This window comes from Astyanax mexicanus, chromosome 24 (genome assembly GCF_023375975.1).
Source record: "Astyanax mexicanus isolate ESR-SI-001 chromosome 24, AstMex3_surface, whole genome shotgun sequence".
Taxonomy (NCBI): Eukaryota; Metazoa; Chordata; class Actinopteri; order Characiformes; family Acestrorhamphidae; genus Astyanax; species Astyanax mexicanus.
The window spans coordinates 3,977,717-3,997,517 of record NC_064431.1 but is presented as its reverse complement, the minus strand read 5'-3'; the positions used below and the strand labels follow the sequence as shown (position 1 = coordinate 3,997,517).

At 36.4% G+C, this 19,801-nt stretch overlaps 2 protein-coding genes across 4 annotated transcripts in view; one reads left to right on the top strand and one right to left on the bottom strand.

The window, feature by feature from the left end:
• Positions 1–6: 6 nt before the first annotated feature.
• mrto4 (MRT4 homolog, ribosome maturation factor) lies at positions 7–6,158 on the bottom strand. Its single transcript, XM_007251461.4, has 8 exons — positions 6,033–6,158; positions 4,939–4,997; positions 3,937–4,040; positions 3,734–3,815; positions 3,577–3,644; positions 3,231–3,382; positions 1,684–1,760; positions 7–586 (listed from the first exon to the last, which is right to left on the bottom strand). The coding sequence occupies exons 1-8, from the start codon at positions 6,058–6,060 to the stop codon at positions 434–436; spliced, it is 723 nt and encodes a 240-aa protein (XP_007251523.1). The 5' UTR covers positions 6,061–6,158; the 3' UTR covers positions 7–433.
• A 2,296-nt stretch (positions 6,159–8,454) lies between these two features.
• The window catches only part of iffo2b (intermediate filament family orphan 2b), a 51,627-nt gene continuing 40,280 nt past the window's right edge, over positions 8,455–19,801 (top strand). Inside the window, exons 1-2 of one of the 3 annotated variants that reach the window (XM_049471641.1) lie at positions 8,455–8,567; positions 8,662–9,486. In XM_049471641.1, the coding sequence (XP_049327598.1) occupies positions 8,981–9,486 (506 nt within the window). In that variant the 5' untranslated portion in view covers positions 8,455–8,567; positions 8,662–8,980. Of the gene's footprint in view, positions 9,487–19,801 lie in introns of all 3 variants that reach the window. The other 2 variants (XM_049471640.1, XM_049471642.1) reach the window with 2 other exon arrangements.

Genomic DNA, 19,801 nt, shown 5'->3' with positions numbered 1-19,801 from the left:
ACACAGTTAACATGACATCTGGATTGGATGGGATTTAATCTATTTTTTTTTCCCTGATATCCAATCCACCATTTATTTTACTGATAGTCATTTTGAGATCAATATCCATTAATAATTACATGTCATTTGTAAATGTGGAAGCTGACAGTTTTGTGAACAATTTCAAACAGCCCTATGTTTTTTTTCTATCTTATCAGAGGTAGTGGATTCCACACAGAAGCTGATAACCTCCATTATTGATGTATATTTTAAGGAAAGAATCAAAAACACAATGATGTACAAAACTGAACTTGCTGGGTAACGGTTAGTCTGGATCACACACTCCAGAAACAAAACACACAGATATATAACCTGCTGCTGAAGGTCTGCTTGCACAATCTGATATAAAACATCCAAGAGAAAAAGTCCATTGACCACACACTCCTCCTCCAGTTTATTCAATCCCTTCATCCTCCTCTTCATCATCCTCCTCAAGATCTCTCTGGTCTCCTTCATCACCATCCAACATCTCAAAGTCTCCAGATTCAGAGTTCCACATACACTTTATGCTCAATTTGAATTCGGCCATTTCAAACCCAAAGAGTTTCTGGAATAAATTAAGAGATCAGATCAGTCTCTGTGAATAGAATACTCTTCATTCACTTAAAATACACTCTTTAACATCACTTTTATTCTAAGTGTTTTTAAGGTCTTTATACAGATACAAAATACAGCTGCAAAGTCTCCAACAGATGAATTTTATATATAATATCATGCAGAAACATCTACTTAACCTGATCATTAATTAATGAGTTAATCCAAAGAGGCCAGCAAAAAAACACTGGTCTCTTTGGACCCAAATCGAAGAACCCTGATTTAGTGTAAACTGTACCTTCCTCTACAGCAAACTGACAGTTCATCATTATTTTTATTACATTTATTTTAATTCTGAAATGTACTGGGATTATCTAAATTCAATAAAACATGAAGCCACATTTTTTTAGGATGTGCAGAATAACTTTTTATAGAATTAATTACAACAGTATTACTTATAAGAGCAAGAAATACCCATGTGAAAATTAGAAACTAAAAAGTATAATTAAATGTATGGTTGCATAATGTATGCATTTCCACCTGTGAACTGCACATATACCTCTTAATGTTGTCTAGTACAGATTAGTACAGATCTTTTTTTTATGTTATTGTTTAAAAATAAATAAATAAAATAAAAAAAAAAATTCTCAATTGTTAAAATACGAGTGTTACAATTAAGATTCGTATTCCTCACACAGTTTACAACTTCAGTTGTTTTATTTTAAACAAACACCACCATGTAAAAGTGATGCACAAGCTGTAGTTTTCCATATATTTTATTCTTTTTTTTGTAAGCAGCCCCCTTTTATCTTAACTGCAGCATTTATTATATTAAACATGGTGCAAAAATAACCTCCTTGTATTTCAAGGAAAAGAGTGAAATATATATAATATATAATCACTGCAACATAAAAAAAGGTTCTTTACAGGTTTCTGACAGAAACAAATATCTATAAACTGAGATTCACTCTGCAGCTTCTATGTGTAAAGATGAACAGTCTCAATTATGCCATTTTGGAAATCACATTAAAACATTATTTTCATGAATTTAATTAATTAAATGAACCTCCCAGCCCTACTAAAGCCCGAAATGATGTCAAGGCTACTCACCAGGATACGAGCCTGTTCAGGAGTGAGCGTGTCTCCCTCTTTACACACTTCATAATCTTTTATTAATGTCACCACTCCTGCAAAAAAACACACATTATACATTTTCATTAGCATTTTGAAAATTCGGATTAAAATCAATGGAACAAATTAAAACAATTTCCCATTAATTTAAACATAACTGAGAGTCGAGGCTAGTGTCTGAAGCTCACCTCTTTAGAGTTATGGACTAATGTGGTTTATATGTAAATTAAGTTTGTAGAACCTGAACAGCACTGTGCAAACTATTCACTTCACTATCACTTATCTGATTACATAATCATCTCAAAGCTTACTTTTAACTAATTGCATCCTGTATCATTATGAATGAGGTGTTACATATAAATCAGCCTGGACGTCATAATATAATAAGAAATAACATGGTATTATATAAATCGTATTATACAGTCATAAGCCTGTCTTACAACATTAGGCAAGTTATTAGATTATTAGGTTTTATTTACATTTTTGACTAAACCTCCAAAGTTATATTATGTTTTTGGGTGTAATTACATTAGTGGGAACTTAACAAAATCCATGTACGTTAAAAGGAATCTCAAAAGTAGGTTTATTTATGTTTTTTCTTCAAATGTATGACACACTTATCCCTATAAATGACAAATGTATGTCACCTGGCTAAAACCAGCAGAATCAGCCTTAGCAAAAAAATGAAATTTGTCTGTACTGGTATGTTCTTTAGTGTTTAAAGTGTGTTCTTCAGTGTCAAAAACTACTTAAACCACCAACAGGACAGCATTTTTGTCAATTTTCTTTCTGATATTACCTGCATAAATCTTGAGGATTTCTATTAATTGATATTTCTATATTTTCTAATTTAGCGTTACATAAAAAGGTTTCGTGCATGATAAGAAACATTACTAAATATCCTAATTGTAAGAAAATATTTACACATTTAAAAGTAAACCTGTCTAAATAAAACAAATTAAAAAAAAAAAGTCAATGTGCTTTCTAAACCTTATTTTTTTTAAATCAATATTTTCATCATACAAACATTGCTTGTCCTCCAAACCTTTAGTTTCGTTACAGATGTCTAGTCTTTCATGTATACTTTCAGACATGCAGAATTTGGGTTTTTCCTTTTACTAATCTGAAATTAAGTAAAGTAGAAAGAGAGTGGACAGGAAGTTTCTCCAAAGCCCTAAAAGGTTTGTATGTAAATGTAAATAACTTTTTTTTTTATTGTAGAGAAATAGGGTTTTGTATCATCTACATTTGTAGCCTGTATACGGGCCAAGGCCTTTTAAGGGGATAAGCCAATCAACTGAGATTACTTAAAAAATTGACATTATTTGATGCATCTGCTGATTTAGGCATGAAATTTGACGTTGGCCTCGTAGTTGCTTAGCGTAGCTTAAGAAGCAAACAATGCGTGGTCTCTGATTTTATAATAGAATACTGTAAAATGTGATTTCTAGCAAAATCAGAGATTAAGTTGGTTTAAATCATTTTAAATGAAAAAACTTTTTCTCCAAAAGCTTTTTTTTTTTTACCTTTTTTGAGAGCCGTGGGCAGTCCTAACTGTCTGAGCTGGGGCTCCATAGAGTGTGTGAACTGTTCTAGCGGCCCTTCGTCCAGCGTCACCGCCATCTGTGCAACATTACCAGACCGTGCGTAATCTACCTCCTTGAAACTGTTAAAATACCTAAACAAGGACACAAACATTCAACACTGCATCAAAATGCGAGATTTGAGTTTATTTTAACCCCATACAAAAGCACAGTCTATGAAAGAAGATAATTAAGACAATTTATACTAAATCAAGGCAGGCAGACTTGGGTGCATCTTTTGGTTCAAAGACCATGTGTTTTTTCATAATTTCAACACTATAGCACTTACTCTTGGACCTCCTCCTTGGTTTTGTTCGTGAACAAGACGCCCACCTCTCCTCTCAGAAATTTGCTGACCTATAAGACAGACAAGCACAAGGTTGTAAACCCAGCACAAAAGCTTCTTCATAACTTTATTTGTGAATATAGTTAAATAATTTGCATACCCGGTGCAAATTATCCTTGTATTCATCTGTTGGTCCTTTCCCGAGTGCGATCATCATCACCTTATTCTTTCCAAAAAAGAAACTTAAACACAAAACATGCATTTATATTAGAAAATACACAACTTAGCATTCCAGCTGTGATAAAATACACTAAAACAACGGGGTTTCAGAAAATTCAGTAAAGTATATTTAGTATCTCTCACCGGCTGTGTTTCCAAGCTGCTCTGATATCTTTCAGTTTGTTGTTTCTCATGTTTTCCACAGAGAATATGAACACGTATCTGTATGTGTCTACACATTTTCTGAGCTGGAAGGAGAGATGATGATACACAAATTAATACATTAACACATATATCAAATCAGGCATTACAGAATATTGCATAGCATGAAATATAACATGTTAGGCACTATTTTATGGTCCTTTTATAGATTACAAATCTATCAACCTACCAACAAACCAACCTGATTATAGAATGAATATACTAGTGTAATATACCATCAGTAAATTTTACATTTCATTTGTAAATCAAGGGAGCAGAGTCTGGAGGAAGAGTGGAGAGACACACAGTCCAAACTGCTCGAGGTCTCGTGTGAAGTTTCCACCAATCAGTGATGGTTTGTTTGGAGAGTCATGTCTGTCATCTGCTGGTGTTGATCCACTGTGTTTTATTATCAAGTCTAAAGTCAGTGCAGTTTTGTTTTCCCACAAAATCTTACAGCACTTCATGCTTTCCTCTGCTACTGACAACTTTTATGGAGGTGCGGATTTTATTTTCCAGCAGGACTTGGCACACTGCCCACACTGACAAAAGTACCAATCGGTCTTATATAATATCCTTAAATTTTTAGATTTTTGGGTTTTTATTGGCTGTAAGCCATAATCATCAACAATAAAATAAATAGACGCTTAAAATAGATCGCTCTGTGTTTAATACATCTACATAATATATGAGTTTCACATTTTGAATTGAATTACTGTAATAAAATAATGTGAATAGTTTTCAATGATATTCATTTTTTTTAGATGCAATAGTATTAGCTCTCTAGATGTTGCAGGGAAGGTCATGGTAGGACACTGATAACATTTTAAAAACAGTAATGTTGCTCTTAACAAAAATTAATTGACGTAAATGTGGGGTGTATTAAAAATAACTAGACCTAATTTTACTAATATGAAGAAAAAAGAAAAAGAACAAAACACTAACCTCTTCAATCAGGTTCTGCTTTGCTTCTAGACCCTTTTTGGCTGTTTTTGTCAAGGAGACTGTAAAGAGAGAAGGTTGATTAATTAATAAAAAGGCACAAAACATATAAAAAAAACTGATCCACAGACCCATACTGAATAAGTTAACTGCGTTCACTAGTTCACAGCAAGCTAACAGGGGTAAAATAAGTGTAACACGTGTAGAAAGTTAACAAAGCATCACCAGCTACAGCCTAACTGTTAGTTAACTGTTATTTATGTACAGAAAAGGAAGAAAAGACAGAAAACAATCCATATTTTTACTAAAACTAAAACTAAATAATTAGTTCCTGCTTTGCTTCTAGACTCTTTTTGTCTGTTTTTGTCAAGGAGACTGTAAAGAGAGAAGGTTATCTAATTAATGAAAAGGCACAAAACATATAAAAACACATTACAACATGATCCACAGAGCCATACTGGATAAGTTAACTACGTTCACTAGTTTACAGCAAGCTAACTGTTATTTATGTACAAAAAAGGAGGAAAAGACAGAAAATAATCCATATTTTTACTAAAACTTTTACTAAAACTATTAAAACTATTTTGTTTTACTAAAACTATATAAATAGGTTCTGCTTTGCTTCTAGACTCATTTTGGCTGTTTTTCTCAAGGAGACTGTAGAGAAAGAAGGTTTATGAATTAATGAAAAGGCACAAAACACATAAAAAACAAACATATAAATACACATTACTACATGATCCACAGACCCATACTGTTTAAGTTAACTACGTTGACTGGTTTACAGCAAGCTAAAAGGGCCAAAATGAGTGTAAAAAGCTAACAAAGCATCACCAGCTACAGCTTAACTGTTATTTATGTACAAAAAAGGAAGAAAAGCCAGAAAATAATCCATATTTTTACTAAAACTATGTACATACACACAAACACACACACGCTGGTAGTGTTTAGCTCCTGCCTGTTAGCCAGGCATGCTGCCCAGCCGTTTCTCTGTAGGTTTTAATGCTAATCTAAGAAGAGTCAGTGACTTCTTTAAGAATAAAGCAGATTATTGAGGTAAAATATCGACGAAAACACTTTTAAACCGGTTTAAATACCTTTCTTATCCCTCTTCGACTTCGGCATGGCTCTCACGTTGCTCTCTCTCTTCTTCTAAGACTTAGAAACTGCGCTAAAACCCCGCACTGCCCCCTACCGCAGCCTGCAGAGCCTGAGAGAGCATGTGTGAAGCAGGAAGCAGGTATGTGATGAGAAAGTTACAGCTCTTCACCAACAGGTGGCGCCAAAATCAACAAAATAAATGAGTCTCAAATTTCCAATTTAATGCTTTCACTGATTTGGAGAATTCTTCTAAAGGATTGAATATAGTTAAACTATATTGCCCATTGTATTTATTGTATTTATCCCCCCCCCCCCCCATTGTTTATTTATTTAATAAAAATTCGCATTACCTGCATTTGCGTCCGCCTCCACGTCTTTCTGCCTGCATTCCCTGACACATTAAAACATTCATTTTACTGTGGAACGGATGTTGGATGATGTGCTATGGATTACAATGCCACTTTAGCTCATCCCTAATGCACTGAATGGAGGTCCATCACTCCATAGAACACAGTTCCACTGCCACACAGTCCCAAAACGCTCGGGGGTCGTTATACTCCTCTAGCCAACACCGTTCTATTGGTCAGTGCTTTTCTATGGAGCTTATCATACATACACTCTGTACAACAGTATGCCTGACTAGCTTTGTCAGCAGTATGTGCAGCTTGTAATAGTAACAGGAGGCCTGTCTGGATACTATTGAAAATATAATGTATTTACTGCAGTATTGCAGCCTGCTTCTTGCCACGGCTGCAAAACCTTTAAAATTACTCAATATGAACAAATATTTTCCATTACAACAATCTTTCTCAGTTTAAATTAGTTAATCTACAAAAGTGGATATACAAAGCATATTTTTATTGCTCTAAAGCAGAAGAATCAGTATTTTTTGCTAGGTAAGCTGTACAAAACACACATTTCCTCTGAGTAAATGTAAGGAGAGTTGCATCTGAGCCACTTTGTAGAAATCAGATTATAAAACAGCCCACGGTTATGTAAGAATGTACTCATATTAGGTGTGTTTCAAGAGCAGGTACTGAGATGCTTCAGAGAAATGATTATTTCTGAAGGATGCTCGAGACTGCACACGCTTGCAGGGTTATATAATAATTTGACTCTTCTCTAGAGATGATGGCTCATTAACCTTTATTATATAACGATGGAAAGACAGGTCATAACATACAGCAATAGGCTTTTAAGCTTTTGCAAAGAATGAATCATATCTTGTTACTGTGGCAAATATACAGAAACCCATCACATAGGATACTTTATAGTTCTATATAACTACAGACTGTAGTCCTGTATCTGTTTACTTTTCTATTTACATATTTTATTTGTTACTTTATTATTATTATCTTCCTTTCATCCAGTTTTTCACCACAGAGCAGCTATTACTGTTATTATTTTGATGGAAGGTCTTATTATTCTCAGCACTGCAGTGACTGTACTTGCATGGTGGTGGTGTATGAGGTGTTAGTGTGTGTTGTGCTGGTACAGGTGGATCAGATACAGCAGTGCTGTGTCTGTGACGTAGGCGTAGTTTTTTTTTAATGCTATTTTTATTTTATATAAAGTTGGTGTAATAATCACAATATAGCAAAGTAACAATTCAAACTATGTTCATAAAAAAAGTTGCACAAGTGCGCCGTGAACACTCCACTCTGCCTTACGCACTTGACTTGTTTGTGTTTTAATCTGTTGGAGATCTATTCTTATTCAAAAGGTTATTTTTACTGGAGAAAGTATTTTTTTTAGATGACTTTTTACTTCTACTCCTCACATTTTCACACAATTATCTGAACTTTTTACTCCCTAAATTTTAAAAATAGATTGGATGAGGAGTATAAACATATACCATTGCGACACCCTATTGGTTTATACTGTGATATACCTTTATACTTTTTTATATATTTTTATACCTTTTAACAAAACATAATGAATTCCATGAAGATTTATAAATTCTGGAACATTTACTTCTCAAATTATGACATTTTTGAGCAGCTCTATGTCTTCTGGTATGAAGGAAAATAATAGCATGTGGCTGTCTCCTAACATAACTGTGTTATTAAACAAGTCAAAGGGGAACTGACAAAATAGGCTGGGGTTCAAATGGTTAACATTTTAACCTAATATTATAGACAATATGGTTTAAATTTTTTTTTATACTTTAAGCAGTTTCACATTTTTACTTGAGTTAAAATAATATATATTATTTACTTTTATCAAAATCTATTAGTTTATGATCTTATTCCTCAGAATCTGAACGCATAGGATGGGCATGGAACGAATGTAGGCGTGGTTTATGCAATGGGCGTGTTTGTAGTGGGCGTGGCCTGTAGCCCTGCAGTCCGACTCCTGCCTCTGACCGGAGGGGGGCGTGGCTCTCGATGCGGTCACTGCGCTTTAGCGCCGCTGTAATACGACCCGTTATCTGCTGGATATAAACCAAGAAACCGGGCTGCTGAATTTCTGCTGCTGCTACTGCTGAAGGAGCACGCGGTGAGAGGAGCTGGAGGTGACAGCTCGGGGAGGTGACAGTGCTTTATTATTAGTAGTATAAAACGTGAGTTTTAAGTGATAAAAGCTGAAATAAAACTTTTATTTTATTTTTTTGCGATTTCTCAGGATGAAGTCGAGCTGACCCGCTCTTGAGACGCGAATTAACTAACTGGATGGACTGAATAATTACAAACTGGTTAAAAACTGCTGAAACATGCTGAAAAGATAGGAAAATACGCATAGTGATGGTGGAGTCACTCGCCGTCACTGTTCCGCTTGAGTTTGGAGGTTTATTGGATGTTTTAGACGTGGGCAGACGTTAAAAACAGTGGGTTTGGACTGTTCGGATAGCTAACTAGCGCTAGCTCTATCATACAGATAGAGCGGCTGGCTCCAGTACCGCAGCAGCCGTACCGCAGCGCTACACACAGTGGCTCAACCCAGGATGAGCTCGCTGCTATTCGGCGACGGTCTGCCCCCGGCCGCCGCGATGCTCACGACCCTCCCGGGAGGTATCGGTGGTATCGGAGGGTCCGGAGCGCCCGCAGCCGCCCTGAGGAACGACCTGGGCTCCAACATCCACGTCCTGAAGACGCTGAACCTGCGCTTCCGCTGCTTCCTCGCCAAAGTCCACGAGTTGGAGCGGCGGAACAAGCTGCTGGAGAGCCAGCTGCAGCAAGCCGCCGAGCGGGCCAGGTACCACAGCCTGTTCGCGCGGGACGTCGCGGTGCAGACCGACTCCCCGCAGGAGCCGCGGCTGCCCGGCACGATCTGGAGCTACACGCACGTGCGGAGGTCCGGGGAGCGGGTGGAGACCCTGCACGGGCCCGGGGTGTCCTGGACCCATCCGGACGGGGTCGGGGTGCAGATCGATACCATCACTCCGGAGCTCCGAGCCCTGTACAACGTACTGGCCAAGGTGAAGAGAGAGAGGGACGAGTACAAGAGAAAGTAAGTGTCCTGTTTAAATAAGGCTAGTTTATATTTTTAAATGATGAGTGATTTCAGCACTCCAGCATGTTTATCTTCATGTGCTTTCATACTGCATAAATTCATATATATGCATTACAGCCTACTGTGTTTATACTGAGTCCCAAATAGGGGGCCCTAAACAATTTTACAACATTACCATATGAAAAATAGGGAAAAAATATTTAATTCATTTCAATAATATACATACTTCTGCAACAAAACACATGTTAAAACATTGTTCTTCATTCATTTATTAATTTCGTTTTTGTTGTTTTGTAGCAACAGAAACTTAACAACTTACCTATTATTTTTTATTGCACTACTGTACAGATCTGGAAAAAATAAGAGACCATTTAAAATAATGAGTTTCTTTGATTTTACCAAATTGTGGCATAAAGTGGCATAAAGTTATCCAAAAGCAGTGTGTATGCTCATTTTACTCAAACATATACCTATAAATAGCGACATTAGAGAAGCAGAAACTAAACTGGTCTCTTATTTTTTTCCAGAGCTGTACTTAAGTACTAAAATACTGTATCTGTATCTCCTGGGGTATTATATTTACTTCACTACTGTACTTAAGTACTAAAATACTGTATCTGTATCTCCTGGGGTATTATATTTACTTCACTACTGTACTTAAGTACTAAAATACTGTATCTGTATCTACTGGAGTATTATTTTTACTTCACTACTGTACTTAAGTACTAAAATACTGTATCTGTATCTACTGGAGTATTATTTTTCTCCTACTTACACTTTTACTTTACCACATATGTTGGATGAGTTTAATAGTTTTCCTCCGATACATTTTTTATGTGCTGCATCATTACTCGTTACAGTTATTGATTACTCAGATAGAAATAGAAGAAGTATCAACTCATGCTTTTTCTCAAGTAAAAGTGTAATAGTAGTGGTTTCAAAACTAAACATAATTTAAGGTGAAATATGTGAGATATTTGCCTATGTGAGATAAAGGTCTTCTAAAGTTGTTTTCGAACAGTCTTGAATGTCTGGAACTTGTTGGCTGCTTTTCTTTTGCATGTGTGGTCTAACTCATCCCAAGCCATTTTAATTGGCATTAGGTCATGTGACTGTGGCAGGCAAACACTTTTGGTATTCTGCATTTTATCCTACAATGTAGAAATGAATAAAGATAACCTTTGACTGGTTCTGATTATATATGGCTTTAGATTGACTTAGATCTCTTGAGCCCCAGTCCAGGCCCAATGCTATAAAACCACAGCTGGTCCTGAAATTAGTTAATACCTACAAACATTGACTCCTTGAGTACAGACTGATTTACAGTACAGTCCTGAAATCTGCCTTTTTGTAACATTTCCCAAACATGGCAGGTCTACAGCTTAATAGAACTGCACTGGATTTAAAGCCTCTGCTCCATGTTTTTTGTTGCTGAAGGCAGACTGATTCATTGCAGTGGAATATCTTGGCAGCAGAACAGCAAAAATGACCAGACTGCTTTAGAGTGGAACCCAAAGGAAGGGGCGTGTTTTTAAAATGTGTTTTTGGAGGACAGGCTTTGATGAATAAAGGGTATTGAAGGCTCTTGGTTCAGCATAGCTAAGTAATTCATAGCCCACAGCAGGGGTCCTTAACTCTAGTTCTGCGAGGCTGGTGTCCAGCACAGTTTCCTTAGTCAAATACTGGATGTGGAATCACATCATGGAGTCGTTGAGTGATGGGATGAATCAGATATGTGTCAGCTGGGAAATTACTGAAATGGACAGATGATTTTCCTAGATTTTAGTAATATCACATGGTCATTCAGGTGAATTAATACTGTATTTGTAAGGATGTTATACTTACAAACCATGGAAGGAATTGAAAATGGTGCACCTTCTTAACTTTTTAAGTTTTCTAGCAATATTTTGATAAAATATACAGTCAAAGACGTTATTAATATGGAGACTATCTCTTGGAACACTAAACTTAGTCGCTGTTTATGGATAGTCAAAGTCAAGCCCTTCAACAAAAAGAGCCAATTCAGTCCAATAGAGATCAAGTGTTGGCATGCTGGTGGGGAAGCCTTTCCTCATTATGGAGATCTGTGCAAGCTCACTATCCATACCAGTATGAATAATCTCATTTTTTGTGCTTTATTAAGACAAACGCTACTACTAGTCTTTATCACGATTTAAAATGTCTTTTTTAAACAGTAATCTGACCTTCAGTTTCCAGAATTGTGGTCTCTCCCTATTCAAATAGATGAAAAGCTGGTCCTGCATAACTAGAAATAACTTAATAAAGTTGGTCGCCAAATTGATTGACTTTTCTGTAATGACGTTGTTCGGATCTTTGGCCGTTTGGATCAGGATAGTCACAATTACACAGTAACAGTCAGGCTTAGCAGAGTTGCACCAAGTTAGCCATGATGCTATAAGCCTGGCTCAGCAGGGTTGGAGCAGCAATGCTAACAGTTGGCCTAGGTAGAGTTGGAGCTGCAATGCTAACAAACATAGCATTCAGGCTGAAGATTCTAAAGTGTGTTTAGTAGCTGCTTTTCCTGGTCTTTGTAACACCATTGTAATAATCAAGCAGGAGAGGCTTAATAAACAATAAACAATTAATTTTGGTCTGAGATACTGGTGCATTAGCATGTGGCAGAAATTATTTACTCTCAGAACTCACATATTGTTCCTTTAAATAGTGTTAAATAGTTGTTTTTCCATAGTTGACTGGCTTTCTTATAATACATACTTGGACATTTCTTGGAGATACTTCTGTAAAACTTCTGGCTGTAATTACCTACTTATGGATACTTGATCATAAATGGCTAAGGTGTTTGAAGTTGTTTGGAAGGAATGAATATGGGACATTTAACTGAACAATTTTCTGTGGATATTCAGTACAGAATCATATCCTATTTTAACGCAGTGCCACCTGAGGGTCCGAAGATCACCAGCATCCAGTATGGACTGTTGGCTGACTTGTACTTTACACTGAATCTTTTGATGATGTTATGTACTGTACGGTATATACTCTGGAACCGTCCCACACTGGAGGCACTAGAAGCCCCCTACACTTCCCTGTTTTCCCCTCACACACAGTATCATCAGATAATTATCACATCTCTGAGCTGAATCACTTGTGGCAGAAAAAAGGAAACAGTAGTCGCCAGTTTATGAGAAGGAAACTTCTCTTCTGTGTTTTTCAGGCTTGTTTGTTTGTTAAGGGAGTTGCCTGGAGATGCTTCTGTAGAACTTCTGGCTCTAATGAGCAGCGACTGAGCCGTATGTGGGCGCTTGATCAAAAATTACTTAGGTGTTTGAAGTCATTTGAAAGGAATGTGGGACATTTCATCCTGTTCTCTGTATTTTTCTGCATTGCTCTCTTTTCTATGAGCTTTTGGGATTCATTTGCTTTATGAAAACAGTGGACATTCACCAACAAATGGCTGGCTAAACATACAGTATACTGCGTTGCCACTTTGTTGGGAAAACATACAGTACCAACACTGTATCAAAAGTTTGGAAACATCTCTTAATATTCAATGTGTTTTCTTTCTTTTAATGATTTTTTTTACATTGTAAATTTAATATGGAAGACTATTTAAAAACTATACAGGAACACATGCAGAATTATTCTGTAAACAAACAGAATATATTTTATACTTTAGATTCTTCTAAATAGCACATGTATCTTTGAGGACAAATCTGCAGACTCTTGGTGAGATTTTAATCTCAGTATCTTCATGAGGGAGAGTCCCCTGGAATAGTTTTCTCAGCGTCTTGAAGGAAGGAGTTCCTGGAGGTGCTGAACAATAGCTGCTGCTTTTCCTTCACGCTGTGAAGCTCCAGCTCATCCCAATTAAATCACCTCAAATCACCATCTCAGTTCATCAGGTTTAGATTAAGAAAGAAATAAAGAAAAACACTGAATGAGCTCTTGACTGGTATTGTACCTTATACCTGCAGCAGCTGGCTACCTACAATATGCATTATAAATTAAAATAATTTTTAAAAAGTATTTAGAAAGAGTTATTTGAATCATGTGGAACACAGGAACCCATTTTGGTTCTCATTTTGGAGAACCACTTATAAAGTTAAATGATCTTCACATCAGGTTTTTACTAGTGTACGGATGTTTTTTCATACAATGCTTTCTTAAAGAAAGTGTAAAGAACCTTCTATTAGGGAGTAAATACACTTTTTGTGGAGTTGTACATTTAAGACTTGATGTAATTATACGTATTCCCTATAAGGCAATGCAAAAGCATTTCTCTATAGCCAGGGGCCTCAGCTTTGGTTCTGGAGGCCAACTGTCTAGCATTTGTTAGTGCTTTCCCTGCCCCCAGCACACCTGACCCAACACCTGACCCAACACCTGACCCAACTAATCAATTCAGATACATCAAGTCTTTACCTAAAGTGTTAAGATAAAGTGGTCCAGTCTTGGGAAACACTGTTCTTTACTAATGAAGAAGAACCATGTTTAAAGAACCATGTTAAAAGCTTCTGTACCAGTCACAAATAACCCTTTAACTCAAAATCATTTCAGTGATTTAAAGTTTTGATAATGACATTTGATAATGAAATTTGAATAATGAAAAATAGATGAAGTAACACATTGCATGTAGGACCTTTATGTATCATATTTGAATCAATGAATCAATGTTACACTGACTGACTTTTTTACAGAACTGCCCTAAGGCCTTCTGCCAGCCGTTCCAAACTGAAAATTGTCCATTCCAAAATATTTTATTTTCATTACTGCTATATTTACGTAGGAATTTTCTACTGCTATAATGTCATGTGCTGGTAATTATTAGTTCCAATTCCACCATTAGCCAGTGATTGGCACAGTTTCCTTGCTTCCCATTGCCACTGTTGAAGCTCCACAGTTGACTGACATGGCGATTCACCATTTAAAATTATTTTCTTTAAGGCCTTTACCCACTAGCTCCTTTTTATTTATTTTTAAATGTTAAAAAACTACTGTCTTTTTAAATAAGGACAGCGTTTTTTGCAAAAACATCTTCCTTTACAAAGACAAAGTTTCTAGTACTTTTTAGTGTCTACTAATCCCAAGGAGAGGCTAGGCAAGGCTAGGAGAAGCAAATGTCCAGGTTAATTCTGTATTTTTCTATTACAATGATATAAAGAAACCTCAAATGTATGATATATAATACATTTGGCTGTACAGGGCTAAAGGAACCAAATCTGAAATTAACCTTAAATTCTTATTACCGTCATTACACAGACTGAGCTTCACTGTGTTTTATGCACAGTAGAGTACAGTTTTTTAAGACTGTGTGGAGTGTGCACACACACTACTAAAGCTCAGATTCTGAGTGCATGGACACATTAAAGGCTATCAGACACTGGTAGTAAATTACTGCAGTGTGAGGAGGAGAAGAGCATGAATAAAACATCTCCTTGCAGGGTGATTGTCTTCAGCCAGACGATCGCGTCAACTACTGTAACTACAGCGTGCTCCAGGCATTCCTGGGATGTCTGCAGGGACACACACACACACACACACACACACACACATATACACACACACTGATCTGAGAGCAGCTGCGAAAGCTTAAGAAGCCTCATTGTGTTGTGTTCAGTCTGTGGCTGTCCTGAGATGACCTTATATAGAATCCTTATGAATGGCTTTTCATTTGGGTTGTGAGGATTATTACTAATGCGTACCTGAGTGACCACACAAGAGCATGCCGAGATGTCAGCAGGGGGAAAGTGTGTGTGTGAGTGTGTTTGTGAGTGTGTGTGTGTGAGTCAGGGACTGTGCTGTGATGCTGTTATGGAGCTTCCCCTACTGCTTCTTCATCCAGGCATGTGCTGACTCACCAGCGAATGCAGCCTTACTGCCCAAAAAGAGAAGGAGCCATGCAGGCCTGAAGGAGAGAGGGAACAGACCCAGGTTCTCGGTTTATTTTCATGTGGTCACCACATCCTGGCTTTCAGTAACCCAATGAGTAACTGGGTTGCTGACACATTTACCAACTGGTATGCTGTTGTCTAATTAAAGGGCTCGTATTGAAGTATTGTATTAAAAGAATTAAATTTGTGGATGGCACGATGAACTGTCTTCACAGACAGTTGTTTCTGGAAGTGTTCTTAAGCTCATGCAGTGAATTCCAGTACATCAATGTCTATTTTCTGGTCTAATTTTATATTTTTATGCATAAGGCCCATTGGATTATAAGGTGCATTATGTGACAATAGTAAGGAACAGGGGTGTCGCCGTGTTTTCCTTTTTAATTGAGCAGGTCTCGCTGCTGGGTGGTGGTAGCGGTGGTAGTTAGTAAAGCTAAGTCTGTGGATGTCTGTGTTCTCTCCTGAGAAATCACCGTTTATTTGGGTGAGTAAACCACTTCTGTTTATTCACAGTAAGCTTAGATTCACAGTTTTTCACTAAGGGTGGGTGCAGCAGCGTTAGCATTAGTGGCTAAATTAGTGGGTAAATGCCGCCTGACAGCGTTACATTAAGGAACCCAGCGTGTTCCAGTAAGCCAGGGTGATATTAGCTTGTGGTTTGTTTCACGTAGCTTGTTTTAACTCCGTAAACTTAGCTACAGTCTTGATATACTCACCACTGAATGGCGAAACAGCTAGTGATTAGTTCAGCTAGCGGCCAATGCTAATCCTGCTCCAGCAGTGCTATCCAGGCCTATAATACTCATATTTGTATAACCATTCACCTCTTTGGTTTATGTTAAAATTCTAGTCTTCATTTCCAGCTTTAGGCCTGTATCTTTCAGTGAGCTGTGAGATGGGTTTTCAGGTAAAAAATGAAAAAAGACATAGTAGAGTTCTTGTAGAGGTTTTTAAAGATGGATTTTGGATAAAGGTTCTGTGAAATAAAGGGTTTTACTAATGTTGGCAGGAACAGTCCGATTCTACTACTTTCTGAAAGTGATTCAGTGACTAAATTAAGCTCTGAAAATGAATAGAAAGACAGGATAGCATCTGCCTGTGTTTCATTAGCAGGTTTTTATTATAATTGGAAAATGGCTGGCTCATTCAGAAGATAATAAATGGCTATTAAATAATATTGTACGTTCATAATTGGTCTGTTATGAGACATATGAGCATATCTCTCTTTAATAATAATAATTGAAATCTTTCAGAGCAATTAAGTGCTAATTGTATGGATTTTAAATAGAACTTTTATATTACCAATTAATAATATAATGGTTTACATTTCAGTTGTTACATTGTTTGCTTAGTAGATCTGGTATTATTTGAGAATTGCATCAAACAGATAAATTAATAGGCTACTTTTTAAAAAAAAGCTAAAAGTGGAAACATTCATTATTAAGTCCTTTTGATGATTAACAATTTATTGAGCATTTTACCTTTTTTGGGGGAGAAATCAGTTATTTTTCTTCACTAAATAAAGTTGTGTATTCTAGATAATGTTTTTGTATTTTTATCATTTATTTCTAATTTTATGTAGGAGGAAAAATATAATGCAATGTCTGATGCTGGTCATATTTTAACCAACTGTTTTCTTTTTTTGTTTTATATTTTACATTTTCTTATAATATAATTGTGCATCCCATGTTTCCACCTGCCATTACCTCTCCCTCTCCCCAGGCTCCTTCTTGTTTAAGTTCATTTTGACCTGCCTGGGGCTTCCAGGAGCTTCCTGCCCCAGCGACTGATTCAATTTTGAAACATATACAGCAGGATTTAAACAGTAAAGATACAGCAGGATATGAATTTCGGCCAGTCATATTTTTATATTATTTAAAAGCTATTGTCCTGCCAGATTTCGCTCAGGAAGCTGGACTGCAGATGTTTGATGTTTTACTTGATCTTGTTATGATTATAAAAGCCTGGTAGAGCAGAGCAGCTGAGCAGCAGTGTGAATGCACAATCGGCTATTATTATTTAAAAATCGTCATTATTTCTAATCTTTATTAATTCAGTTTTATTCCAGCGTGGGTCGGCGTTAATATGCTTGATGTATTCTCAGCGGTGCCTGTCGGAGAGAGCTGAAATTCAAAAGCTGTGGGAAGAAAACGTTGCCTGTTTTTTTTTGCGCTCGTATTTCTTGCACGCATCTTGCGCAAAGCCAATGCGGTTTGAGGCACACAATAATATAAAGTGCTGTAATTGGCTTGTTGCTAAGTTATGCAAGCTTTAACAAAGCTCACGGCTGTTTTCCAGAGTCACAGAGTGAATGGCAGTCTGCTTAAAGGGCTCTCATTTCATTCTTTCACTCGTCTTCTCTCTTTTACTGCCCTTTATAGAGTCTAAAGGGAGCAGCGAGGAATTTATGGTCACTTCTATTGAAATGAAATCATGCACACACACACACTCTCGCTCACACACATACTCACACATATATTTACCCACAGATACTTATACATGCATGAGTAAACTCTCACAACCCTTAAAATACAATGGTACAATGGTACGCCACACAACACTTAAAGAAGATATGATTATTCTCATAATAAAATAATCCAGGACTGATCCAGAACTGTACACACTAGGGGCGTCACGATTCTCTAAATCCTTGATTCGATTTTATTTTCGATTTTATGGTCACAATTTGATTCGATTCTCAATTTTCTTTCTTTTTTTTTTTTTTTTACAGCACAGAGGTCTATGCCAGTTTTAGATTAGTCTATGGTCAGTCATTGGTTTGATTCATCAAATGTACAATATCTTATTTCAAAAGGTGGGCTTGATATAAGTGATGCAAAGTGATACAAGTGATCTGTGATACACCACATTAGGCACTAATGGTCAAATTTAAATAATTTAATTAAGATATATATGTAATGCCATCTAGTGGCAGGAGCAGTGTGCACTATTAAAACAGCAATGTGCAACATAACAAAATAAATAATAAAAAATACAGGAACAGTCATGTACAAAATAATAGAACAATTAGAGCCTTAACAAACTGAACTCTATCCTACTATAACAGATAAACATGAAAAATAAGACTTTAAGACTTTTTCGGTCTCTGAGAATAACAAGTTTTTTTATTTAATAAAGATATATTATTAACTTTATGTGAGAGAAAGATGCTCCTTAAGGTACCAAAACTATTAACATATTTGAGGCTAGACAAAATAACTGTTATTTTTATATTTTCATGTTTTTCTTTAAGAAGATGAGAATGTCCACATTCTCTGGAGAAAGGGCTGCTCTTTGTCCGCGCTGCGCCAATTTGCGGGAGGGATCGTCGATCCTCTTTTTGACTTCGAGGCTCGAGACCATGACATAATTTATATCGGTTTTGATAAAATATTGAAATCGTGACACCCCTAGTACCTACCATCCCTGCACTGATGGAACCTTGAGAAAAAGTCAGTAAAATCAATAACCGAAGACGTTTTAATGAACACATGTTGAAACAGATCGCAAAAAGAGTTTCGCTTTAATTCACGCTTTTCAAAACATGCCGCTCAATCAGATTTATGGCCTATTGTGTTTCTGCCTGACTTTGACACAAGTGCCAAAACATTCTTAATGGTTATTTAGGAGGCATGTTTAGGCCTGTGGCAGCTGGCAATCCTGCTCTTCACCTTGTTTACTCCCTTTAATCTCCTCTTAGCAGGAGAAAAGTCTTGGATTAACGAACAAACAGAACAAAGAAAACTACCCAACAAATCTGTTTCATGCGAAACAACAACACCCATTGACAACACCAGCGACTTGTTTTTCTGTGGATGCCGGTTGGCCTAGTTGATGCGTAGAATTATTATAAAAAAATAATAATAGATAAATAAATAGATAAAAAATAGTCTCACCCAGAAGGAATTAACTGACAGAAATGAAACTTGGTGGCTTAATGACCTGCGATGTGTGTGACATGCAATTTTGTACAACATCAGGTAGTACCGATTCAGTACCGATACTCAAATGATACTTTTTTCGATACCTTTTTCTAAATTGTAGCCAAAAAATGCGAAAACAATAATTATTATTACACTGCTAGTCCCTGTATTTTTGAGAGGGAGCAGTAATAATAGTGTAGTGTAGTTCAGGCAGACTAAAGCTTTTTTACTGTATTATAATATATCAGGAAAAAGAGAGAGAGAGAGAGAGAAGGAGAGAGAGAGAGAGAGAGAGAGAGAGAGAGAGATTGTGATTTTTCAGGAAATTCTATACTTAAATTATCTTCAATTGAGATGTAAAAATAACAGTAAATATTAGATGTAAATAACAGAAAATATTACTTTGAATTTATCCATGTAAATTGACGTTAAGCCTGCTTATTTTTTCTATACTATTTGTACATTTATTAGTATTTACTTATTTTAAAAATAAAATTATTAATTCACTTTTGAATTGCCTTT